Source organism: Dermochelys coriacea, chromosome 13 (genome assembly GCF_009764565.3).
Source record: "Dermochelys coriacea isolate rDerCor1 chromosome 13, rDerCor1.pri.v4, whole genome shotgun sequence".
Lineage (NCBI taxonomy): Eukaryota > Metazoa > Chordata > Testudines > Dermochelyidae > Dermochelys > Dermochelys coriacea.
This window is the reverse complement of record NC_050080.1, coordinates 13273177-13300055: the sequence shown is the minus strand read 5'-3', so window position 1 is coordinate 13300055 and position 26879 is coordinate 13273177. Positions and strand designations below refer to the sequence as shown.

The 26879-nt window shown below is 41.0% G+C and overlaps 2 protein-coding genes across 6 annotated transcripts in view; both read left to right on the top strand.

The window, feature by feature from the left end:
- Positions 1 to 223: 223 nt before the first annotated feature.
- Positions 224 to 16299, top strand: CSTF1 (cleavage stimulation factor subunit 1). Its single transcript, XM_038369251.2, has 6 exons — positions 224 to 1458; positions 7481 to 7676; positions 10191 to 10468; positions 11090 to 11287; positions 12548 to 12938; positions 15375 to 16299. Exons 1-6 carry the CDS (start codon positions 1312 to 1314, stop codon positions 15632 to 15634), a joined length of 1470 nt encoding a protein of 489 aa, XP_038225179.1. The 5' UTR covers positions 224 to 1311; the 3' UTR covers positions 15635 to 16299.
- A 3020-nt stretch (positions 16300 to 19319) lies between these two features.
- CASS4 (Cas scaffold protein family member 4) overlaps positions 19320 to 26879 on the top strand; it is a 30426-nt gene continuing 22866 nt past the window's right edge. Inside the window, exon 1 of one of the 5 annotated variants that reach the window (XM_043495472.1) lies at positions 19320 to 19646. In XM_043495472.1, the coding sequence (XP_043351407.1) occupies positions 19611 to 19646 (36 nt within the window). In that variant the 5' untranslated portion in view covers positions 19320 to 19610. Of the gene's footprint in view, positions 19647 to 21345; positions 23116 to 23710; positions 24599 to 26879 lie in introns of those variants that run through there. The other 4 variants (XM_038370483.2, XM_043495473.1, XM_038370484.2 and 1 more) reach the window with 4 other exon arrangements.

Genomic DNA, 26879 nt, shown 5'->3' with positions numbered 1-26879 from the left:
CCGTACAACAGAAAATTAAACGATCGGCCGATGATGGTATGATTTCTTTTCAAGCGCCCGCCCGCGGAGGCCCAGGATTGGCCTCTCGAGGCCACGTGACAAGGAATGCAGCCAGTTACTATAATCCGCTGAGTTTTTTAAAAAAGAGGCAGATGATTGGCCTCCTGAGCTCACGTGACACGATGAGCGGCCATTTTTGGCAAACCTAAGGGGAAGGCGGGGGTGCGACGTGCTTGCGAGATCACGCTCACGCCGAGGGGGGGGGGGTGGGGCTTCTTTTAAAATGGTTGTCGCTTCTGGCTGAGAGTCAGTTGGAAGCGACCATTTTAAAAGCCGCCGCGCCCCGCCCCCCCCCAATAAATCCTAGTTGGGGAAAATCACAAGCCCAAATCCGCTTATGATAACTGCGTTGCCATAGGTGGGGGGCCTGGAGTTACGCGATTTTGCGTAAGGAAAGACCGACCACGCAGAGGAGAGGAAAGTCCCTAACTGGCGCGTCCCTCTACAAAAGTTAGCGTAGGGAGGAAACAAGAGGGAGCCGATGCGTAAAGTACGCACGTTGCGGCGTTAACGCGACGCTAGAGGCGGCAGGGCGCGGCGGGTAGCGGTCACGCATGCGCCCGAGTCGTGCCCGTGAGGTTCAGAGGCTGGCTCGGCAACCGGAGGAAGAGTTAGGAACCAATCGGCGGGCGGCGCCGTGGAAGAGAGGCCAATCAACAGGCGATCTTGTTCCTCACAGCCGGCCATTAAGATCTGGCGCAGAGAGTGCGCACAGAGCCTGGGGGGTGGGGACGGGAAGGACTTTAGGGGGTTGCCTTAGAAGGTGCTCGTCCCTAGCTTCAGGCGGAGAGCGGGTGGCTGGGCTCTTGCCTCGCGAGTCGGTGACGTGTGTTCCGCGGCCGTGGCTCTCGAGCACCAACGTGAGGGGGACCCTGGCCGGCGTGTCGCAGCAGCGGTGACGTGTGGTCAGTGACAGGGCCCTCGGACAGCGGGCGGTCGAGCGCGGGGCCAGCGTGTCGCACCAGCGGGGCTTGGGGCGCTCGACGACGCGCGGGAAGGGGACACTGGGCAGTTCTGTTGCACTAGCAGCCGGGCGTGTCGCGTGCTGGCTCCCGTAGGGCCTGGGCCGTCCAGCCTAACCGTGAAGGGCCATTGTGTGTGTGATTGTGTGGCCGCCGGGCCCGGCGTGAGGACGGCTTGAGGCCTTCGAAGGCGTGAGCTAGACGGCGACTCCCGTTGCCACCGTGCTCGTGGGGACGAGTGTGGAAGTGGTCTCGGCGTGTGGGGCTGCGTGGCGGTGACGCGTGATAGATGGCAGCGAGGACAGGTGTGAGGAGGATGTCAGGCCGTCGTGTTCCTTCAGCGTGTGATAGACGTCCGCTTCCACGGGGGCTGAGTAACGTGGTCTCCCCCGCTCCTGAGCCACGGCCACTGCGGCTGCCTTTCCTTGAGGCTGAGGTGAGTAGGGCCGTTTCGGGGGGGGTGGGGGGGGAGCTGTTCTCTTGGGACAGGCCTTCAGCACTGCTGCTGAGGCACCCTGAAGTGCCTTGTCTGAGTGTGCAACTTGTGGCACCTTAGAGACTAACACATTTATTAGAGCATAATAATGAAATGCATCCGATGAAGTGAGCTGTAGCTCACGAAAGCTTATGCTCTAATGAATTTGTTAGTCTCTAAGGTGCCACAAGTACTCCTTTTCTTTTTTCTCCCAGAGGGCTGCAGCATCCAGCAGTGAGGCCTGGTGACTTTCAGCTCCATTTGCTTCCAGCGAGGCTTGGGATGTAGAACCCAGCAGTCCCAATCCCCAGTCTCCTAAAATCCCACTGTTCTCACTCCATCAAAGGAATTGAAACCAGGAGTTCTGAATTTCAACTACAGATCCTATTAGGCTGCTCAATTCCTAACGCTTTTCCCGGTCCCTCCCAGTGAATACTGCCATTGATCTCTAGCCTTTTTATCATTCATCAGTTTACCATGCTCTGAGCTAACCATTGGGTCTTATTTCTGCTAGAGCTGGAAATAAATGAATTGTGCTCTGCTGGAGTAGATTGCTGTTATCATTAGAACTCCCTGTGCTTCCAGACCAGGAATAGAACCTGCCTTTCCATACTCCTAGTCCCACCCTATAGTCCCCTTTCCTCCCCACAAAAAGTAGGCGTTTGCCAAGGATCTGTACATGCTCCCAGGCTCATGCTTTTGTGGTGTGCATGCGCGGGGTCACCCAGCTCATGGTAGTGAACCCTTGGTTGTTTAGCATGTACTCCCCATGTTCCTAGCACAATTGGCTGCTTATAGCCCTTACTGACATCTAGGTATTCTGTTGTTGCACTGTCACGATTTGCTTTCTCCATGCTTCCCTGTCTCTTGGTCCAAAGTGGCATATTGTGACTGAGGGGGAGAACTCCCCATCACAATGTGCTGCCCCTTTACCAGGGTATGGGAAGAATAGAGTTAACCAATTGTGATGGCAGTGCCCCATCTATCATAATTTGCTATTGGCAAACAATAATCGCTTACTTTACATGTCAACATTTTAAAAAGTATCTAAACTTATTTTTAGAAACAGAATTAGCACTTATTTTTGTGACTAGCTAAGTGTACATTAAAAGTAAACTTCTCTATTACTCATTTGTATTTTGATTGTATAATTGCAAGAAAACCAAAATATTTATCTTTAAAAAATTATACAGTAGACACATTTTGTAAACATCACAATTATAATTGCACAAAGTTTGTACACTCTTCCTTTTTACTGCTCAGGATGTTTTCATTGGTTCCCTGTGGAAGGCAGAGCACATGTGCCCACTTCTTGCAGGAGTCGCACTGTGCCTTTGGGGGAAAAAAGATGGAAAAAATGATGACCCTAATTGTGCAAAATATAATTTCAGTTAACTCAAAATTGTAAAATATTTATTGAACTTCTGCTGTGACTTTTAACTTTCTAGTTATGTATCGGCTGAAGTTTTTATTAATTTAGAATTATTACCACAATCCTGATCCTTATCCAGGTTATTCCATCTGCGTTATATGTAACTGCCTAGATACTGAGCCATAACTTCTGTTTTTGTGCAATGAACTGTCCTATTCTGTTTACTTACCTGCTCAAACATATGGCATGTGCTTCTAATACACTTTAGTGTTTCTTACCGTTAGGCAGATTGTTTTCCTTCTTGCATATGACAGGGTTGCAGCAGTAGACTTTTGTGCTCTCTGCAAAATCAATATAATTTAATCAAATGATTTCCTAATTATGGAAACTATAAATAGAAATAGATTTATTAATAAATGTCAGTTATTTCAAGAATTACATTAATGATTTGCAGATATTTTCCTTTTTGGGTCCGGGAGTCATATCTAAATATTTGATACCCTCATCTATTTCTCTTAAACTATTAGTTTGTAGATATAACTTGTATCCTACTGTATTTCAGTGCTCTTTCGGTTTCAACCATTTTTTATTTTTCACTAATTAAACACAATATTCATACAGAGAATCCAGTTTCTCTCATTAAAGTACCAAATTTGTGACACATTTTAGTACATTTATTAAAATAACTATTATGACATTCTACTCTTCCTATTTACCTTCCCACGTACTCTGACTTCAGTAGGAATATATAACAAAGCTATACCTGATTTTTTCCATTAAGAGAAATGATATTTTTCTCCTGTATATACATAGAATATTTTGTGTGGTTTCCACATTAGTTCTACATTCTTCTGCATTTTTAAAATAGAAAACTTATCATAACTAAGAAGTAGTCAGAATTTGACATTAACCACTTTTAGGATGGGCGGTCTAACAGTGTGCCCAACCACTAGTATCTTGTGTTCCACAATTTCTGTTTTCCAGAGTCACTTAGTAAATTTTTTTCAGTTTCTCAGTGGAGGAAGAATCTAAACTTTAAAATGAATAGCCAATAGCTGACTTCATAATTGGATTTCATGCTTTCATAAAGTCACTCTGTGTTTAGTAATGGTTTACTTCTTTATTTAATGAATGCTTGGAATCAGTATATGCGCATGTGTACGGTTTCATATTAAGGTATGCATATACCACCTGCCAGAGTCTTGGGCTATATTTGCTATTACTGTGCCACTGATAACCCCTTCATACTCATGCTAAATATTAGTGTTTTGAGCCCAAGCTGAGTGAAAGAGTCACATGCTCAATTCCTACCAATTCAGTGTCCACTATTAAAAAGGTTGAGCACAAATATGTGCTGTTTCTGTTTTTATCTTTAGCTATCAGGAAATTAATCTGATCTTGTTGTTACATCACATTTATTGAAAATAGCATCCCACTAACACAGCATGTTAACTACTAATATAAATATCTAAAAAATCATCTCCTAACTCACATGAGGTGTAGGGAGATAGGGTGAGACACTCCTTCCCACCCTACACAAACAAATCCCTTCCAGAACTTGGCTCACATGAGGGGGGCATGTATGGGAGGGCCCTAACCACCATAAATGGGCAGGGACTCCTAAGATCCTGATATAGACAAAGGGGCCAGACACACCACTGGGGGGGCTCAGACTCCCAGGAAGGCAGGACACCACATATTGCACGGGGGTGTTCACACCTCTCTAGATGGACTGGGGCCCTCTATATCAGTGTTTCTCAAACTTTCGTGCTGGTGACCTCTTTCACATAGCAAGCCTCTGAGTGCGCTTGTCCTTATAAATTAAAACCACTTTTTAATATATTTAACCCTGTAATAAATGCTGGAGGCAAAGCAGGGTTTGGGGTGGAGGCTGACAGCTCACGACCCCCCATGTAATAACCTTGCAACCCCCTTTGGGGTCCTGACCCCCAGTTTGAGAACCCCTGCTCTAGATTGTGGCATGTATGTGGGAAAGGAGAGGTGCCCTGTCTTCCTATTCTACCAGCCCCCGATAACTCCGTGTCCCTCCCCGTCACCTAACCCTCTCAATCCCTCTCCTTCCCACCCAGTCCCATTTATCCTCCTCCCTTGCTCTAAGACCACCACCCTGTTCCCACCTACTCTTCCACCCCAGTTGCATGTGTAACTTTTTTCCTCTTTTTAAAAAAGTTTCAGCACTTTCAGAATATTCTGCTGTACTTGGATTACGTTTCCACAAAATAAAAACTCCCCTTGACAGAGGCAGATTGGAGCAAACTGTACCTCCTGCTTTTATTTCAGATTTCTGTCCTGGGCTGGATTTGTCACCAGGCCGTGGTTTAGGTTTGGTGATCATAACAGTCCCTCCTTGAGCCATTCAAGGCATGTGATAGTTTCCAGCTACCTTCTTTCTCTGTGCAGGCTCAGTATAATCCATGCGGCATGCCATCACGCACTTAAAAGTGGTGCTCCTAACAGGAGAATTAGTTTTTGGCGAATAACGTAATTTGATTTCTCCCAAAAGGATAGTGTGTGATACCATACACTCCATTGAGGTGGCTCTCAAACGTTTGAGACCCTGGTGTGGTGATCTCTCAGACCTGGTTTGATCTCTATCTGTGATCAAACATTCACTACCAGAACATATGAATATTAAGAAAGGAGGGGAGGTGGAGGAGGAGGAGGAGCAGGTACTGTATCTCATAGCCCCCAAATTTAGATCAGGGCCCAGGAGGCACAATTTCAAGCCAATCAAAGAAAGGAAAGGGAAATTAAAGAAGTTTTTATGCCAGCCCAGGATGTCAGCCTTAAAGTCATTTGATTTTAAAAAAACAAAACAAAACTTGTGCAAATAAAAATTAAAAATTGCAAACTGCAAAATCACAGTAAAAACATATGAAGTGTTCTACTAGAAACAATGTGAGATGTGATTGTTAACCTCTAGCAATTATTAATATTTTCAATTGCTTGCTATTAAAATATAAATTAAATAATGTAATGGCATCTTTTTGCACAATGTTAATGTAAATGAAGAGTAAGAGTAATAAAAATAAAATTTTAAAAAGTAAATAGGCAGGAAATAGCATTGACAGTGGAATACAAGAAATGGAATCTAATTCAGGGATTGGAACAGTAGATAGGACAAATTAGTGAACTGCTCTGAGGCTTTACGCAGACATATAAACAGAAAAGGAATTCGTTAAAATACTAAAAGCATGTATAGGAAAGCTGTTTGTGTTTCACTGTATTCAGTCTTTAGCTGCTCAATACATCGTTTCAGATAAGGAAGAGGTGCCTTTTCTAGGCATTGAGATGCACTATGCCTTTAAAAACAGCCCTGGAAAGCGGACGGTGAGATACCCCTTTGCTAAGCAGTGTAAACAATAGTCTTCCTGCCACGCACAGGTTATTTTTGCAACCCCCACAGACAGTTCGCCCCAATTCTGGTAAACACTGTGTCTAGTTTCCCCCTTCTTCTCCCGTTGTCTGGCAGAGGCTCTTAACCCCGGCCCCTGATTTGGCCCCTCTCCTTCGCCTGCCTCTACTAGCTGCATGATTTTCTTGGGCGTGCAGTCTGGGTCCCTGCACTGCAGGTTCGATCCCACCTCTCCGATTTTGTCCCCTGTCCCCTTGTAACGCGGCTGCGGGAACAGCGGGACGTTGTATAATCCTGGTTAGGGCCGCAGGCCGGCTTCAGGAGCAGATGTGCGTGAGCATGTTCTGTCCACGAGCATGCTCAGTAGCGCAAAGCTGCACATTGCACTGGGGAGTGATTGGGATACACTTAGCCGCCGCCGCCTCCGGCATCTATCGATGTTCTCAGGGCTCCAGTCGCCATTTTAGGGGGAGAGCAAGGGAGGCAGAAAGACGGGCTGGTAGGTGCCGGGGCGGTGTGAACAACTCCTTTCCTACATGCCCTGCTGAGCTGAGCGGCTTACAGCTCTGCTTGCTTGCCGAAGGCCGTTTCCTCTAGCCCGCGGTCCCAAGGAAACGCTGGCAGTTCACTCTCCTTCCAGACAGTTTCTCCCCCCACCCCTGAGTTTGCTTTCACCCCTCCCCGTTTATAACAATCGATTGTTCTTTGGGGCTGGAAATGGGTGGATTGGGGGAGGGGAGGTGTGTTGGGTGCAGGGAGGTTATGGTTTTTCAGCTGGTGGCTTCACTGAAAACCCTACAATACACGTTTTGTTTTGCCTCTTGGCTTCCCTACAAATTGTGTGTAACCTTGTCCTTTACAACTGTGTACCCATTTCCTCACACCTGCTTGATTGAATTAAAGAAAGGTTACTGTCAGGAGGCAAATGTTGCTAGCCAGTGTTGCTCTTCTCTCACTTTTGTAGCAGTCCTCAATCACAGTCTGAGTGCTGGTAACTGGTGGTCTGTCTCCTCTGTAGTTGCTAGTGTGTGTAACAGCTTTCTATCATCTCTTCTCATTTGTCCATCTATTTTGAATCTTAGCTGAAAGTCTTTCTTTTACGTATACAATACCTTTTTAATTTGTCACTATAACATTACTATTTAATGCTGAAAGGTGTTAGGGATAAGTTCTGTATGAAAGATTACACCATTGCAATGTAACTATTTTGTAAGTATTTTTTTCTCTTGTTTCAGGCACCCGCAAGGCATTCCTTGCTCACAATGTATAGAACAAAAGTAAGCTTGAAAGATCGTCAGCAACTTTACAAACTGATTATTAGTCAATTGCTGTATGATGGATACATAAACATTGCCAATGGCCTGATAAATGAGATAAAACCGCAATCAGTCTGCGCACCATCTGAACAACTGCTGCATCTGATTAAACTAGGTAAACTGTAATGCAGGATTCATGTACGTAAACTAGGAATTGCAGACTTTTTTGATGAATTTCAGGTATGTAGGTCCTGGCTCAGCACAGGGGCTGGATTTGATGACCTCTAGAGGTCCCTTCCGGCCCTACATCTCTGTGATTCTGTAGTGGACTCAATGCAATCTAAAAGTAAATTTTCTCATTAACTTATACAACGATAACTCCTAATGTTGCTGTACAGTTGTCATATTTATGCTTAGATAACAAAATACAAGTCTTTCAATAAATCTTTTCTAGGATTTACTTATTTGTACTTTTTTTCAAATTATAATAGTGCCCATCCAATGCCCTGGATCCCTGACAGTCTTCTAAAAGTACATGGAATAAATAGGGCCGTTAGATCTCCTAGATAAAATCAATTAATAGTTCCTATTATAACTATTATTTCTAACTGACCCACCAAATCACACATCAACACTAGCAGACCTACTCAAGACCAGTCTCCTCGCAGACAGGAGAAATGGTGGGCCTTGCATTTGTCCTGAAGGCAAATAAATGTGGACTGTTACAGATCTGGAAAGGAAATGGGTTTTAGAGTTCCATGTCCCTCACAGAGGATGCCCTGTCAGTCACTCCCTCTCTCTCTCTCTTTTATGAGGTTTCAGCTCAGTTGCCATATGTCACAGGGACTGTTTCATGTTGGGGGGAGGGAGGGGAAGGAGGCAGGTAGGTCCCATGTTGTTCAGGGTATATAGTAATAGGTTTGTTACTGACACTGGTATTACTTGTCAGATCAGAATTCAGTTTTTTTAATTGTCTGACAAATGTCTGGGTGCTGGTGGAAAGTCTAAACGTATTTCTTTTTTAAGCAGGTAAATGCACTATGTATTGGAGGATGGAACTTAATAGGAACCCTCTGTTTAAATGTTGTTTACTTTCTAATCAGGTGTAATTGAAGCAGTGTGGTTCAGTGGCTAGGATGCTGGACTTGAACTCAGACCTGGGTTTTAGTCTCTGCTTTGTGACTTTGGGCAAGTCACTTCACCACTCTGTACATCTGTGTTTTCTCAACCCTTTTGTTTCTCTTATATTTACATGGTAAGGCCTTTGGGATAGGAACTGACTCTTGCTATGATGGACTCTCTTAATGTGTGTAGTGCCTCTTAGCATGCACCACAGGGCCTCACGCTCGGTTGGGGCTTCTGTATGCTACTGGAATATAAATAATAATAATGTGTGGTAGGGTAATTTATTCACCAACAGATATCAACAAAATATTGTGGAAAGTCTTGTAATTGAGTTAGGCAAAAGAATACTAATGGAATAGTTAGTGAAATCTGCTAACACCAAAAAGTATTGTGTCCCAGTGTGGTAGCTTAGCTTCAAAGTAAACTTAGATCTGTCACTAGTCTGGTTTGTTTGTGTTTATTGCAGTATTAGTGTTGGAGGCACTTTACTGTTAAAGTGACAGAGACTAAAAGTATCCTGTTTCCTGAAAGTACTCGTAATTTTTCCATGGAGCAGAAATAATTTTATACTGGGGAGAAAACGTTTATACTGGCAAAAAACTGTGCTGCAAAATTAACTACCAAATGAGTACAATTATTTAATGACTATTTAAAGCATTGTAAGCTTTAACAGTCCTCAAGGGCTAGGAAATCACAACAAAGGATCAAACTGCCTTCTTACCTTATTTTGTAGAACGTCTTTATTTCAATCTCAGCATGTCGACTAGCTTTTTCTTTGGCTCAGACAAAACTAATGACAGTAACTACAAGGAGCTCTGAAATGCAGCATTTAACTTTACGCATATTTTAGTGTTAAGGCAATTGAGGTCTTAATATAGCTATCTTTCATCATGATCTTTTTGAAAATCTACTTGAATAATGTTATAGCAGGGTGCATAGCAAATTGAAATAGTGTTTCACACATCTCTGAGAGCATAAATATAGTAAGCTTTAGATCTGTCTAAACTAGGAAAATTAGTATCTCTGATTCACTACTGATGGTAACAGCAAGCATTTTCAACACCATGTCATCCAGCACTACTCTGAACAGAGTTAGATGGCCTAGACGAGGGACACCATTTACCTCTGTTCAGACTAGAGTTAATGATGTGGTTAAAATGTTGAGCTTGTACCTGCTTAAGCTGCAACTTCCACTAAGAGAAGAAGGTGTTAAATATGAGATACGAGTGTATGGAGGAATAATGGTTCTCATTATTCTTATTTGAATTATTGTAGTACCTAGGAGCTCTAGACATGGACCAGGACCTTTAGTGGCACTGCTTCATTGTGGTGATTATGGTAGCCATAATCTTGTTTCTTGGGTATTCTTTATTGAGCTGCAAAGGAAAAAGTTCTGTAAATTTCTGTCCTTTTTAAAAAAAATTCTATGCAAGCATTACTGTTTCCTGTGAAAGTTGGCTGTAGATAAAATCATGGCTGTTCTAAGCAGTTACTAGTATATTTATGAAGACTTCATCAACCTTTTTGTGGCGAAAGTAAATATATTTAATCTCTCGTTCTTCAGGGATGGAGAATGATGACAGTGCAGTTCAGTATGCAATTGGACGCTCAGATACAGTAGCTCCAGGAACAGGGATTGACTTGGAATTTGATGCAGATGTCCAGACTATGTCCCCCGAGGCTTCTGAATATGAGACCTGTTACGTCACATCTCATAAAGGACCATGTCGCGTAGCTACATATAGCAGAGATGGGCAGTTAATAGCTACAGGATCTGCTGATGCCTCAATAAAAATTCTTGATACAGAGAGAATGTTGGCAAAAAGTGCTATGCCCATCGAGGTAAAGTATCACATGATCAGTCAGTGAATGATAAAAATGCTACATCCATTTTATAGCATTTGTTCTGCCTCTGATAGCATACTTAAGGAAAAGTACCTTGTTTGGAATCTGCATACAACTAGTGGCAGTGCACAGTCTTAAGAATGTTGCCAGGAACACAATAAGTGCAACGTTTGTTTTAGTAGTATTGTGAGTTAGAGCAAGGGGCTAACACTCGGGACCACTGAGTTTTATTTTTTTCTGCTGTTGACTCCATTTTGACCTTGGGCAAATCACTAACCTCTGTCAGTTTTGTTTGCTTCTCTGTAAAAGAAGGATATTGTATGCTTATCATAGGGATGTTAATGACCAATATTTGCAAAGAACTTTGAGATAGTTATTATCACTTTAAGTATATGCGTAGATTTTCATCAAAAAATACAATCTTTGCTTTGAAGATTAGGCAGGCTTTGATGCATGTTTTAAACTCCCTTTTTCTCTTCTACCAGGAAATCCCACATGTTTTTTGTATCTTTCTTTTAAATACCCCAGAGTAATAACACGAGTTGGATAGTGGTGTATGGTTCGTTCTTTGTCAGAAGAAAATACTCTCCATTGACTTGTTTTAAATGTTTTCTGTAGGTCATGATGAATGAGACAGCACAGCAGAACATGGAAAATCATCCTGTTATTCGGACTCTATATGATCACGTGGATGAGGTTACATGTTTAGCTTTCCATCCAACAGAACAGATCCTGGCATCTGGTTCAAGGGACTATACGCTTAAATTGTTTGACTATTCAAAACCTTCTGCCAAAAGAGCCTTCAAGTATATCCAGGTTATAGTCTTTTTTTTTTTTTTTTTTTTTACACACACACACACACACACACACACACACACACACAAAAGTCTGAGGACTACAACTACCATGATAGCAATTTAGCTAATTTGTGTCTGCATGCAGAAATAGCTAGATACACAGGAGTATGCTATTATCCAATTTGCAGATACTCTTGTGGTGATTATGCATACAAATTAGGTACATAAAATGTCCACTCTCCTCTCTATATGTGCCACTGGGGAAACCTGAAACTGTTAGGAGTGGTGCTTCTGGCATTTCCATTATGAATAGTATTGAAGTTCTATGGTTTTTTGGTTTGTTGAGGGGAAAATTTGGTTCCTCTCTCCCCCTTACCCCATGAATTGGCTTTGAAAATTGATATAGGACTTAGAGCAGTGTTTCTCAAATGCGGCCACTAGGGGCTTTCCTTGCAGCCACAGCGTTTTGGGCAGTCATGGGGGGCGCAAAGCATCAGCCCCTCCTCCGAGGCCATCAGTAGTGGTTGGGCCCTGTCCGCTTCTGGAGACAAAAAATGGAGGAGCGGGCAGCCAGAGAGTTTCTCACCTTCCCCAGGGGGCAGTGTTGTTGGGCTCCAGCCATGGGGCTTAAAGCTCTGTTCCCTGGCCGCGTGGTGGTGGGCTCTGTCCCTGAGCTCATCATCCCTCTCCCTACCCACTTTCCCATCCAGGGCTTAGTATGTCACTCAGTCCCGGCAAACCTGGGAAGTCTGCTGTGAAAAGTGATGTTTGTTAGCACTTTTCACAGCCGACTTGCTCTCTAGCAAGTCCTTTTAATAATCCCAAAAAGCAAAAGAAACAACAAGAAAAAAGACAAGAATGTGCAAAGCACCTTATTTGTGTTTCTATTCTGTTTAGGTCCAGTAAAGAATAGAGACAACTGTACGTTATTTTTAATATTTGAGTCTGCAAAAAAACCTTCATAAATAAATGACAATGATTTGGACATGTATAGAGTTGGCGTCTGCACTCTTGAGGCCAACAAAAACTTTGTTGTGAGAACCCCTTCAAATATAATCTTGATCTATCTAAATTTGTTACTGCGATATAGTGGAGAGGGGAATGGTGTTCTCCAATTTGTATCATGCCCTAAACCCTATACTAATTAAGAATTGAACTTACTTTTTTTAAAAAAATATGAAAATATCATAGAACTTCAGACTTGTGAATCCACCAGGATTTTTTCTCTGCAAATAGGTTCTTTATATTAACATTGATTTATATATTTCTCATCACACAGGAAGCAGAAATGTTGCGCTCCATCTCTTTTCATCCTTCTGGCGACTTCATACTTGTTGGTACCCAGCACCCTACCTTACGTCTTTATGATATCAATACATTCCAGTGTTTTGTGTCTTGCAACCCTCAAGATCAACACACCGATGCTATATGTTCAGTAAACTATAATTCAAGTGCTAACATGTATGTGACAGGAAGCAAGGATGGATGCATCAAATTATGGGATGGTGTTTCAAATCGATGTATCACTACTTTTGAGAAAGCACATGATGGGGCTGAAGTCTGTTCTGCCATCTTTTCCAAAAATTCAAAGTACATCCTGTCAAGTGGAAAAGATTCTGTAGCTAAACTATGGGAGATATCCACAGGTCGAACGCTGGTCAAATACACAGGTATGTAGCAAAAATTGTTCATGTGGTAATCAGCTAGTGATAGGAATGATATTGGATGCAGTACACAATTTTTAAGTGCTTAGTCCAGTGACTGATGTGCTCAGTTAAGTATGTGAAAGGGTTTTTCAGAATTTACTCATAAGATCATGATAGCCTTGTGCGGTTGAATAGTAACCTCTAAAGTTAATTGGAAGTTTTCTTCTGTGAAGATGAAATTCTAGGATTCCCCACTTTTTTTTTTCTTTCTATTCTTGGTCACAGATAACAGATATGTCACTTCATTCCATTCTTGACTTTCTTTAGGTGTTGGTCACTATCTTACACTAATATAAGTGGATTTGGATAGCTTTTTATCATTACTTCATTTGTTCAGATGATGTATTACTATTCTGCTGTCTGGTTTGCTGGCTATTAGCTGTCTGTTAAGGGAAAGCATCATCATCATACAACTTCCTTGGGGTACTCCAGAAAGGAAAACAAAAGTAGACATATCAAGACATATTTTTAGCAAGACGTTGCTGACTGGTGGCTCCTTTCAGTCTTCCCTAACCTCCACAGGAGATTTTGTTACTGTGAAATCGATTCCAGAGACATTAGGGCAGCTTAATCTGCCAAAACCAGAAACTTGCTCTTTGATTCAATCTGCAAAAGAGCTCAGTGTAATTTAACAGTGATCTTGTTGCTCAAAGTATAAACTGGTAATATTTTTAACCAGCAGGGTGCAGCAAAGCCTCCATAAACAACCACAAAATGTTTGTAAAGTGCAGCCACTTTACTTGATAGATAGATTGTTTCTCTTATTTAATCCAGTCTAGTCTGTATATGCCATAGTTATATGTGAAACATCTTATTTTTATAAGAAAGTTAATGCTAAACTTCTACAGTGGGAGCAATGGGCTAGCTAGATAATGGTTTATATATTTATAGATATCTGTTTAATGAGAACTTGCACTTCCCTCTATTAGCTGTGCTCTTTCCAATTTTAGTTACCAATTGCTACCTACTAAGTTTCTTTCCAATACTACTGGAGAGAGAAGTGTTCTTGGAGCATTGTGCTCATGCCCTATGTTCTATGAAGGTCTTTTGATTTGGTTGACTGATTCAGTTAGGAAGGAAGGTCTTAAGTATTCTCTATACTTCTATGAAATGGTGTGTGAATACTTAGAGTAGTATGGAATTCTTTCACAAGTAAACTTTTTTTTTATTGTATATAGATTTTTCTTCAAGATTGTTCTATTCAATACCACCATAATGTGAGGGTTCGTCCTTCAAAAACTATGTGGAATTGCATATTTAAAAAAAAATTAAACACACACAAACAAACCCTTTTATTTCCAAACACCTCTTTGAACTTTCCTATATAGAGGCTGAAATCTGGCAAATTATTGTACCCAGTGCCATTTATCTCTCACCCCTACCGCCTCCCTCACCCTCACCCCCCCACCACCTTCTGTAAAAAAACCTCTTTGAAAGTCACTTGTGATTGTACTGACATATTTTTAAGTGTGGAAAAATGAATTTATAAAATTTTATTATCAAAAACATATTTAGACTAACGCAAATACTGATAGGAGTTTTGCATAGGTACTACATAGGGAGATGTAACATAATGAATTTCCTCTATAAATAAGCATACACTTTCATTGAGCATCTGAATTTAATGGTTCTGCACATGAGGGAATAATTTTGATTTTGAGTCAGGGAAAGAGTGGGTAGGTGCTGTGTAAGCTTGGACAGATCACGAGAAGTTCAGCATCCCTGTTAAAAATACTCTAGAGTAGAAATTGCCCGCCATGCTAAATATTCATCATAAATAGTTTCCTCCTTATTCCCAAACTCATCTCTTATTCCTTAAGTCAGGATTTGAAGTGTGATGTAACTGCCCAGAAAGATTTTAAAAAATAGTATGAAGTGTGCCTTCGTTTCACAGTTCTTTCTGCCGTCCTCTGGCTTCTGATGGTCCAGTATTAGTTTCAGCAAGTTTTGAGCTTTAGTGATCTGATTCTCAAATCTGAGCTGTGTTCAGCATCTAATACTAATCGTTTTATTACATTACACAGAGGTGTGCATGTGTGTGTTGCTTTATATTTATTTTTATATATATGAGCGCACAATTTGCAAGGGCATTTTCTCTATTGTAATTGTCATTCTTCAGGCCTGTGACTATTGCTGCTTCCCTTAGTGCTACTGAGGTTTTAGCAAATAGCCTTTCTGCAGTGAGGGTGGGAGGATAAATGTTAGAGCACAGTTTTGTCGAAGAACCCTTCTAAATGTTAATGGGTGAACACAAAGCTGGCCCTTGTTGATGGTCCTTAGCAAGTAATATCTAAAAGAGAGACTCCTTGTACTTTTGACAGTCTGCTCCCTAAGCAAGGCTACTCTAGGTTACATGTTTTACTTGCACCTTTAATGAGTATCATATCCCTGCTATTACAGGAGCTGGTTTGAGTGGACGACAAGTACACAGAACACAGGCAGTCTTTAACCACACAGAGGACTATGTGTTACTTCCTGATGAAAGGACCATAAGTCTCTGCTGCTGGGACTCAAGAACTGCAGAACGGCGAAATCTTCTGTCATTGGGGCATAACAGCATTGTCCGGTGTATTGTTCATTCTCCTACCAATCCTGGTTTCATGACATGCAGTGATGACTACAGAGCTCGATTTTGGTACCGAAGGTCAACCACAGACTAAAGACTGTTTGTTTGTTTCATAAAACAGTGATTTACCTAGATTAATTATACCATCGTATATTAAGTGTACTGCCAACAGATGCCTAAATAAGAGCAATGCTATGTCTGTATTTAACTTTGTCAAACATGGTGGGAAAAGATGAAAGTACTGAGTTTTCCCTCACTCACAGACCTTATTGGTCTGTATGGCATCAATTGTGTAAGTAGTCTCAACCGTTATCCTTGAATACAACAAATCCTTCTTTCCTGCAGGGATAGTTTTAAACTTGCTCTTGCATGTCTAAATTTTCAAAATGTTAGTAATTTAAGTGAATCTTGCTCAATGTGTATAGAATTTCTCCATTACATTTGTGCAAACCTATTAAAGTTCTTTTTTTTTAAAAAAGAATGGATTATACACATTCTCAGCAGTACTTGACCAGATATTTTAAAGAAGCTTTAAGTTGTATTTCGGTTCTGATTCATGCACTGTACAGTGAAAGCTCTGGTTTTGTACCTTTTTTATTCATTTTTTAAAAAAATAAAAAAAAAAATTGTCCCAGTGGATGTCCAGCTCTGAGCTAGAATTTTGTGCCATAAGAATTTGAACATCTGTTTTTAAATGGTTTAGATGAATTCAATGAATGATATTTTAGTTCTGATATTAAAGCTCCAACTTGAAATCTGGTGGCTGACATTCATTTGAATTTCTCTTAACTAACTGCTGTAAGCTTGAAGCAAATAGAGGCTTGCAAGCTGACCTGAACCCAACAGGACCAGGACCTGACTACAAATGTCGGGTAGTGTGTAATTTGTATAGCATGCATTTGGTCTTTGATTTTAGGTAGTCTCTTATCACTCAGGGCTTTGTATATGTGAACTTGTTCGTGGCATATTGAAGTGTGAATCTGTACACATGCACACAATATCACATGCCATAGACCAACTGCATCCTGCTAATGAATACGTTAACAGTCGTTAATATGCTTTGATCTGGTTCAATTTCAAAGAAGACTAGATCAACACATTAATAAGCTACCAACAAGGTGTGTACAGACAGCTAGTCCACTCTAGGCTCCTAGCCTCCCGAAGTCCATATTGTCATCTGACTCCTAACAAGTCAAGACACGATCGTTACACATCTCTAATCATAAGCTAATCTTTTACGGTCCAGAAGCCAGTAATGACCCCACTGAGTGCTTTAGTTCTACCTACTAAATCAGCAGACTGGTTCAGGGCTAGGAGAATAAGATGGACTTTCTATCAGCTCTATGACAGTCTGTTTAGTAGTAGTATCTGCACACCACCAGCCTTTCTACTGCCATGTTTTTTTCCTGCCATAAAGTGGCAAGATTCCTTAGGGCCCTGATTCATGTTTTTCTCAAGGTTGAGGACTGTCCCCTTTCATTCTGACAGGGTTGATAGGTCTCCCCTAAACCACCAACCAATGAAGATTGCCTCTTCAATAAGCATTACCTCAGCTGAAAGAGTAGGAAAGATTTGGGGCCCTACATCAGCTCCTCATTATATGGCATTTTGTAAGAATAGGGTCACTCAAGTTCCTGCCCATATTTGTTTCAGTATTCTAGTTCATTCAGCTCCCAATTTTGTCCAAAATCTCATTCAACCCCAGGGGAAGTCAAACTTCACAAATGTAATGTAGTAAGACTCTCATTGCCTTATTGGGACAAAACCATTCAGACCACTGATGATTACTCTCCTGTCGGCATAGGTAGTGTCTCCACTAAGCGCTGTAGCTGTGCTGCTACAGCATTGTAAATGTAGGTAAGCCCTTATGTAAAAGCTTACATGCTAAGAGCTACACAGCAGTTTTTGGGAGACATTTTGTACTTCCCTTTAGAGATCTGGCTTGCACTTAATTTTGAAGCCAAACTTGACCATTTGGGGCCTTTGCAGGGTTGAGAAATGGGAATTATCAGATTTTTCTAAGTGAAATTCTGACTACATCAGAACGTATTCTAAGTTAGAGTTAGAGCTCATTCCACTAGAACGGGTCTCAAACTCAATTTACCTTAGGGCCAGGGCCAATCCTCAAATCCTCCCAGTGGGCCAATAATGTCACTGAAGATGGTGTTCAGAAAAGAAAACATTTATTTTGAATTTGTTAGAAATAATAAAACTGTCATATAACTTTATACAACTCTTCACCTTCCAGAGAGTTTTTAGTGTTTGCCAGACACCTGGCAACGCTTCAGTTGTGTCAGTTTGTTGATGTTTGGTCTCAGTGACAGCAGTTGAAACCTTCAGGATTGCAGCAAGGTGGGGATCAGATAGTTGAGTTCGGTATTTTGACTTGTTTATATTCATTGTGGGGGAAAAAGCAACACTGCCTCCATGGCTGTTTTTACCTGGCAACTAATGATGTTGATTCCGCCTGGTGATAGTATCTCTGTCCCTCTCTCCCAGCCGATGGGAGATGGGGGGGGAGGCTCCTGCAGCAGACATTGCCAGCAGCTTGTCTGCACGCGTCTCTCGTCTGCAGGCCACAGTGTGGGAGGTTCTCAGGCCGCAGATGTCCCACAGGATGTGACTTTGAGACCCCTGCGCTAGAGCTTAGGTAGCCTGTTCAAAAAATGTCTGTCTCAAAAATCTGTTAACAGCAATGTGGGGCTCAACCTAGTTTTACAAGTCCCTACTCTTTGGCAGAATCTTCCAGATTGGATGCCCGTTTAGTCCTGCAGTCATTGTTTAAATAGATGACTGTTTGTTAGCCACCAAGAATGGAATCCATATGGACATTACAGTCACTGGGGAAGGGGCACAAAATGGTTGTCTTACAGTAACTGGTTCTTCAGGAAGTGTTGTCCACATGAATTCTGGGGCTCACCTTCCTTTCCTGCATCTACAGAGTCTTACAGCAGTGGGATTTTGTATTAGTAAAGGGAACTGAGGAACAGTTGGGCCCCTGTGGGGGGAGGAATGCAGAGTATCTAGGGCACAGGTGTGGCCCAAATATAGACTGCTGGCCAAATGAATTCAATCTCATTTTCACACGGCACATGCATACCAAAAGTAGAATCCATGTGGACAACACAAAACGAAGCACGGTTTAAGTAACTGTACTTTCCTAAGATTTCTGAAAATTTCTGTTCAGCTTGTTTAGTTCAACCGATACTTTTCAAGCATTGAAAACACTCAACACTTTTTATGTGCGGATTCTGCACCTAGTTGACACCATCCCGAAGGGTTAGACAAATCCAGGTGGCTGGATAGCAGATGAGAGTAAATTAGATGGGAGAGTCGTAGTCCACCACTCTTCCTCTTAAAACGTAGAGGAATCATCACAGGAGACCAGATCAATTTGTCTTCTGATATGAGTCAAAGTTGCTTAAATTTTTCAGTGTTTTTCATACAAAATGTACCTTACAACACATATGGTAGTATGGTTGGTGCCTTGTAGGTATGTAAGAACACAAATTCCCTACCCCATAGAGCTTACAGGCTATTACAACAGAAAGTTATAATAAATGTTTTGTAATAAATGTGACAAAATTTTGCAAGATATGGAAAATGTTGGATAGAAATCCTGAATTCATAGGATTGTGGCAGTCAGTTATTTCATTAAAGTGCTATGCAAACACTTGTAGTAAACTGTTCTTCCATCAAGCTTCTAAATTAGGAACTACAGGAACATGTAGCAAAGCAGAAGGGTGGGTTTTTTGTATCTGTGGTTTTTTGCAACAAGTCTGTGACAGACAGATCAAGGAAAATTCCACTTTTTAAACAGTTATTCTCAGTTGTAGACGCTGTTAGGGTTTTTTGTTTTTTTTAATCTTGTCTGCTGTCACAGAAATTGACTTTTATGGGAAACCTTTTGTATAGCTAAATGCTTTCAGGACAATACTTGTCAGACTTTTTTTTTTCTTGCGAAATAGTTCCTGACACATTGTGACTTTGCAAAACTGAGCTCTGTATAACACTGGTTATACAGTGATTATTTATAATATTCAGAGTGGCACTGCTGCTTGGTGACAGCTATGGATAAAAATAGCAGAATCAACACATCTGCAAAGGTAGGTTGATGGTTTATGAGAACAGAATTTAATGACTTAAAATATTAGGAGCTGAAGTAAGTGTGATTTGACGTATATATATATATATATTTTAGTTCAGAATAACTCTTGTAGTATCATACATGTTTTATATCTCTACCGACTAATTGTGGAAAGGGAGTTCTTGGTTTGGATGCTGAAGTACCACATGTTTGCCTGTATTTCTGCTGTTGGAGACCTGGCTGCGGCAGTGTCATTGGTGTCTGAAGAAATTCTCCTTGGATGGAACTCCTGAGTAAAAGGAAACCTAAGAGATTTTATAAGCATTAATTATACTGACAAAAATTAAGCAAGGCCCAGCTTCTATCTTGAAGGTACCACCTCTCTTATTACCATGTCATAATGCTTTGTAAAGCTCTTTGATAGTATAATAATGTAATATTATTAACTAAACACTCCACACAACACATTTGAAGGTAGATAAGTTAGTTCCCTATTTTACAGGCAGGATAAAAAATAAGTTAAATTACGGGGGGTTATTAGACTTCAAAATCCATTTATAAGCTTTTCAGGGTAGAGAACTTGTCTATGTGTTTGTACTCTACCTAGCAAAATGTGGGCCCAACTGCAATATAAATAACTTGCAAAAAGTCTCAGTGTGTGTCAGGGTCAAAGAGAATGCTGGAGTTCTTGGCTCCCAGTGTGATGTTCATGACCTTGATCATGTAAATATGATTGGGGGGGGAGTTGGAGTTCGATACCAGAAATGTAAGGAAAAGCACCTTATGGGAGTTACGTGGAACATTTACTGTGTTCAGTTTTCTGTCACGGTCTGTTTGAAAAAATTGACCTCTCTTATTCCATGTTAAGTCCATCAGAAGACAATGGGACACATATTCCTCTCTATTACTGAGAAGGAAACTTGACCCATTTATGTTTTGAAACTTGTATTTTAAAAAGTTCTCTTACTACCCTCTCTTTGGCTCCTAACGCTTTTATTATCAATTTAGCAAATTTCCAGGTATGATATTTTGGTCACAGAAATCAAAATGGTTTAGCAGTGGCTGATTGAATTTAGCAATATCAAGTTGACTTGTAAATTTGAGCACTGCCCTTCTACAAATACACACATCTCATGGAGATGAATCTATGGTAAGAAGTCAGGAAACCATTCAAGTTTCTGATGCAACATGCTAAATGACCTATTGGTTCCTATTATCCCAGCAGCTCTGGGGCAATGTCATTTTAATGGCCTTACATCATATTTTATAGTTTACTCTGTGATAGCAACACTTTGGCAAGATAGGTGGGCAAAAATTGAGTCCTGTTATAGCTGGAGCACAGTGGCTGTCAGCTGTGGCTGTGCAGAAATTCCCATTATGATGAAAGAACTAAATAGTAGTGTTAACATGGACTCCTGAGCACCGTTTAAATGTGGGGGGTTGGGGAGGGGGGGTAGATTTGCATCTCTCTCTGACCCTCCTCTTCTTCTCTTAGCCCCCTTCCTCATCAGCTTCCTGACACTTCCCTTGCCCATGAACCCCTACATCCACCCCTTCCAAATGTGAGTGAGTGGTATTGTGACCAAAGAGTGGTAGGGCCATGGCCTGGGTACCTCCTCTGCCCCCAGCTCCAGGGTCTATGAGTGTTACTGCCACAGCTAATCATGAGCAACTTTTGCGCCCCCCCCCCAACACCTTTGCAGGACAAACTGCTTCTGTAACGGAATCCAGTGCATTCGCATGCTCTATGGACATCTTGTTAATTTTTTTGGATATGAATAGAGGGCTGATTGTACAGCGTGCAGGTGCAGCATCCTATGTGCATATGCACAAAGTAAAAAGTGTTGGGCAGGGAGACAGCATGTGCACAGGGGCCCATCCTATAGTAATGAGTTCTGGTGGGTGGTTGCCAAGTTGATCCTCTCTAGCAGCAGCATGAAGTGAGAACAAAAAGATGCACATAGCTAAGCTCCTGTCAGACACACTTAAGCTTACTCTTAAATTTGTCTCATTAACAAATGCTCAGTACATGCGCATACTTTTTTTAATTGCATACTTTCAAGTAAGTGATCAAGCTTGCAGAGGAGAACACCTAGTGCTTAGAATTTTAGTTGCATGCTCTCACCGTGCAACCACAGCAACCTTGCAAGCTCTGCTGTGCATTGTGCAAGGATTTTAAGCTATCGGGAGCCTGGGCTGGCTATGTGCCAGCCAGCCACCAGCAGCAAGTTAGAATAGCCTAACTTACAGTACTTGCCAAGGGCTTTGGGGAACAGGAGTCAGATGTGCATTATAGAATCTGCAGCCATGCTCTCTTTCTCTAAATTACATCCCCTGACCCTCTAGTATAGGAGGGAGCTGTGGAGTAGTGTAGGCCTTATGCATGCTCTATGCTATTGAAGTTGGCATTGTTTTCCTGTGGTCAATTATGCCACCTTTAGAGCAGCTCTGTGGCAACAGATTGCATTGTTGTTTCTAAAATATATTTTTAAAAATTCTATGGTCTGTAGTGGTACATTTGTGCAATTTCTCTAGGCTGAATTCTCTTCTTGCACGTTCACAACTGATAATACCAATGCCTGTCACATGAAAAGGATCAGAATTTGTTGCAAGTGAGCTTCATTGTACCAGATATTTTGCATGACTAGAAAGGTTGGTTGGATGCTTCTGCATTACCAAGTCAACTCCAAGAGGAAAAGGTTAAAATTTAGAGAAAAAAATACAAAAATCCAACTGTTGCCACCTGCAAGACATGGGCACAGTTTTTCATTATAAAAGTGTTTTGGGGAGAGAGAGTGAGCATATTTATTGTAGAAAGAGGAAGGAACAGAATGGAGGCAAGATCATTTCTGTATAAAGGAACCTTTGAAAATTGTACAAAACAGAAGATGTTAACCATGAACTGTTCAGCGTTGGTCTCTCAGATTCTCTGCCTTTAAAATATGTGGTTTTTCTGCAGTGATTTATATAGCTGTAAAGGTTTTGCTGAGCCATGACATTTCTAGTGACCTGAACTTGAAAAATTCAAAATCAAAGTATTTTTAAATACAAATTGAGGAGGAAGAAGAACTGATACTACCTTGGGAAAAAGCCCCAAAATGCACTCAAATCACTCTGTCTTAGCTTCACCACAGTGTCCACGTGACAATATCAGAATTCCTATTTTGGTTTCTGCCTTTTCTTCCTGGAGGCTTGACCGAGTGCCATTCCTTCTTTTGCATGAACATAGCTGCAGGCCATGTAACGTTAGAGAGAATTTACTCTGTAATTAGTTCCATTCATTCCCAGTGGCTGTTCACTTCACCCTCGGCAGGGTTCACAGCAAGTCCAGCACTGGGAGGTGTAGGCTGAAAGTCTAATACCCAGGCTTCTAGCCAAACCTTACCGTACTTCAGACTGAGCTGAAGAACTTCACTTTGAGAAGGGGAGAGTGTATTGTTCTCATTTAGGTAATGGAATAATAGAGAAAAGACAAGATGAAAGTCAATGTAAGTACTAGATTATTACTTCTGCTGTATTTTATTTAATGTGCATTTCTGTGAGAATGTATATGGAATATATATCTGCATCTGCTACAATCTCTGTTTAAAGCATGCTCTATTCCTGTTTATTAGTTCCTAACATGATACTTTGTAACATACAGTCTTAATTTTTAACATGCAATCCATAGTTACCTGAAAAAATACTACTCTATTTTATCAAGGAGAGGGGGAAAGTGTCTGTCTAAAGAAGTTAGGTTTGACTCATTCTTCTATAAGTAAAGAATTATACAGTGATACAGTATACTGTATTGGTAAGCAACATTTATGACAATGGCAGGTTATTAGATGTCTAATTGGCCATTTGCCTTCATAATTACCATGGAATTTTTAATGAGCACAAGGGATTGCATCTCATCTTCATTTTGGATCTCATTCAAAAGAGGTTTCAGAGTAGCAGCCGTGTTAGTCTGTATCCGCAAAAAGAAAAGGAGTACTTGTGGCACCTTAGACACTAACAAATTTATTTGAGCATAAGCTTTTGTGAGCTACAGCTCACTTCATCTGATGCACCCACTGAAGTGAACTGTAGCTCACGAAAGCTTATGCTCAAATAAATTTGTTAGTCTCTAAGGTGCTACAAGTACTCCTTTTCTTTATTCAAAAGAGGGAAGCCATACAAATGTCTGTGCAGCGTATGATGTATGATTTATGGAACTGTTCAAATACAACCTGTGGGCTGATTCTCCCTTTGATGTACAAATGTTAAGTAATATGAATAAGAGTTACATTTGTGCAGAAAGGACAAAATACACTAGAATGACTGAACACATCCTAAATCCTGTTCTGCAGTAATGACTGAACTGAAAAAGAGCAAATAGCCAGTATGATTACTTATGTCTTTAGAAAGTTTTGAATACAGTCGTTTTTTCATGGGAAAACAACACAGCCCCATGCAACGCTGATCATATATCTGTTATAAATGTGTCTTAATATTTTGGTCTGGATTTTCAGCACTGCACAGACAAGCTTGCTGTAACAGCATATCATAGAATCATCGAATATCAGGGTTGGAAGGGACCTCAGGAGGTTATATAAAAATGTCCAGCTTGAGATCCAGGTTGTAATTTTCAAAATTGAGCCTCCACATTAGTAATGGAAAGCTGAACCACAGATATTAGTAATGACCATTCTTTGCACTTGTTCCTTCCATCTGATTATCTCAAAACACTTTTCAAAGATTTATCAATCCTCACAGCAAATCTTGTGAACAGTATTTTGCTCCCGCATTTTATAAGTAGGCAACATGAGGCACAGAGAAGTTAAATGTTTGCCCAACGTTACAAAGCAGCCAAGCTGGGAAGACAATATTGTCCAGATTACCGGACCCCTGCTTTAAAAAGACTGCACTCCACAGACCACGTTTTTCTATTAACCCCGTGATGCCAGGTGGAATGACTTCTTCTAGCATTAGTTTCCTTTGTGCAGAAAGGTAAGAACTTCCGCAAACTGGAAAACTGTGTGTTTGGTTTTTGTCTAGCACATAAAGCTGACCCTGGCAACTGTAATTTAGGAGGTAATTCCCCCTCATTACTATATAAGGGGCATGCTAACATCATCAGCTTCAACATGTTCTAATTATGTTTCCTGCATGTAGATGGAAGTGTGATTTAATGATTATGGCTGGTCAAAAAAATTCTATCAGCTTTTGTTTGTTTGTTTGTTTAAGTGGAAAAGCTAGATTTTCAAGTCAATGAAAAGTTCCAGAAGGAGTACCTGCTTTCCTAAAAATTTTAAATCAGAAAACCAAAGCCTTTGAGGAATTTTAAACAAAAACTTGGGAATTTAACAATCATTTTTCTTTTCATTGACATTTTCCAAATGGGGCGGGAAGGGGGAGCACATATTTTGGCACCTCTGTCAAGGATTAGGGCACTGGGAGCTAGGAGATTCGGCCTCTAGTCCTGATTCTGCTACTGATTCACTGTGAATGGGCAAAACAACCTCTCTGAGCCTGTTTCTACAATTTCCTTTTATTTTACTTGGCTTTCAGATTTAATTCTGACCAAGTTCAGACAGTCACTATCATCCTATTTTAAATGTCATATGAGCCTGTGGGATAGCATGCAATTGCCATTACCCTAGAAAGGGGAAAAAAATACAGCAACAACTAAAATTAAACCTTTGCAATTAGATACATGGTACAATGTTACTTCTGCAAATCAATTTCCTCTAAATCAAGTGGGCCATAAAGGAAACAATAGATGGGATTAGGGCACTGACTGAATTCCTTTACTGCTCAGTTTCCAGACTTTTTAACAAGTTTAGCTTTTAAAAGGTGTAGTGCACAGTGGCAGAGAGAGGATGGCTTACTCAGAGGGGCAAAAGTTGGGGGAAAACAAACAGTTCTTAATTTACAAAGTCTCTTTAGATAAAGCAGAGTAACAAGGTTATCTTCCAGTTCCTATTGCCTATCTTCTGGGCAGCAAAGTTTCCTGGCTGAGCAAAGGACAGAGATCTTTTCTGTGCCTCTTCTCTATATCCATCCTTTAATGATCCCTTAGTCCAGTGGCCGGTTCTCAAACAGGGATTCAGGTGGCCTGCAAGCAGGTTTCAAAAGATTCACCAAGCTGGGCAGACGTTAGACTCACTGGGGCCGGGCAGAAAGCTGAAGATTCTGTGTGGGGCTGAAACACACTGCCCTGAGCCCTGCCACCTGGGGCTGAAGCCAAAGCCTGAGCAACTTAGCTTTGCCGGGCTATCTATGGCACAAGGCCCCAGGCAATTGCCCTGCTTGCTACCCCCCGACACTGGACCTGGCTTTTATACGGTGAAAAACAGTTGTGGCACTGGCGGGTCATGGAGTTTTTATAGAATGTGGGGGAACTCAGAAAGAAAAAGGTTGAGAACCCCTGCTCTAGTCAATCTTCTTTGTTGCCTACTTTAGTGATGGGTACATACAACCCACCTAAAGCTCTCAATATGTCTTGATATCTAAACTTGATAACTTCCCTACTAAACGTACCTAAAATATTAACAGGCTGCTAACCTCAGTATGGCCAGCAAACCAACACATTTGGAGTCTTTAGGCCAAGACAATTTGGAGATAGAATGAGTCAAAACATACATAACTGAATTAAATACATTTTAAAATGAAAAAAAATGAATGTTTTCAAAAAATTAAGTGCAGGGAATTTCTAAAAAAATATTGTATTTTTAAAACTCATTTATTATTTTTGATCCCCAAATTCCTGGAAAAAATCTGGCAGGAGTGATGGCATGTGAAATTTTAGGAAAATAGGATGAAATCTGTCCCTATTGAAGTCAATGGGAGTTTTGCAATTGACTTCAGTGGAGTCAGGAATTGACCAGTTTTGTCGGGGAGGGCACGGGATTTGAGGAGGGTTGAAAAATAGATTTATAGTAGGAAACTACCTTAACTATGGAGCCGCTACCAACTCCCCATAATACAGTACTGAGGAAACAGGACTCCATGTATAAAGTCTCTTCCAAAAGGTATCGCCCATAGAATGGAAGCCAATTTTTCCAGTTTGGAAAGATCTTCCTCCTTCCAAGAGCTGAGGTGATCCTTCTGGATTTGAAATTTGTAGTTCCTGGAATTTTAAACCTGATGCTTAGATTTGCTGACCAAAAAAAACCTTAATTAATGCAGAGCTATGGTTGCCTTGTGGTATCTCATGGCCTTCCAGAACCTCGAGTTCAATAACACTCAAACCACTAAAAAACAGGAAATGAACAGTTAATTAAATCCC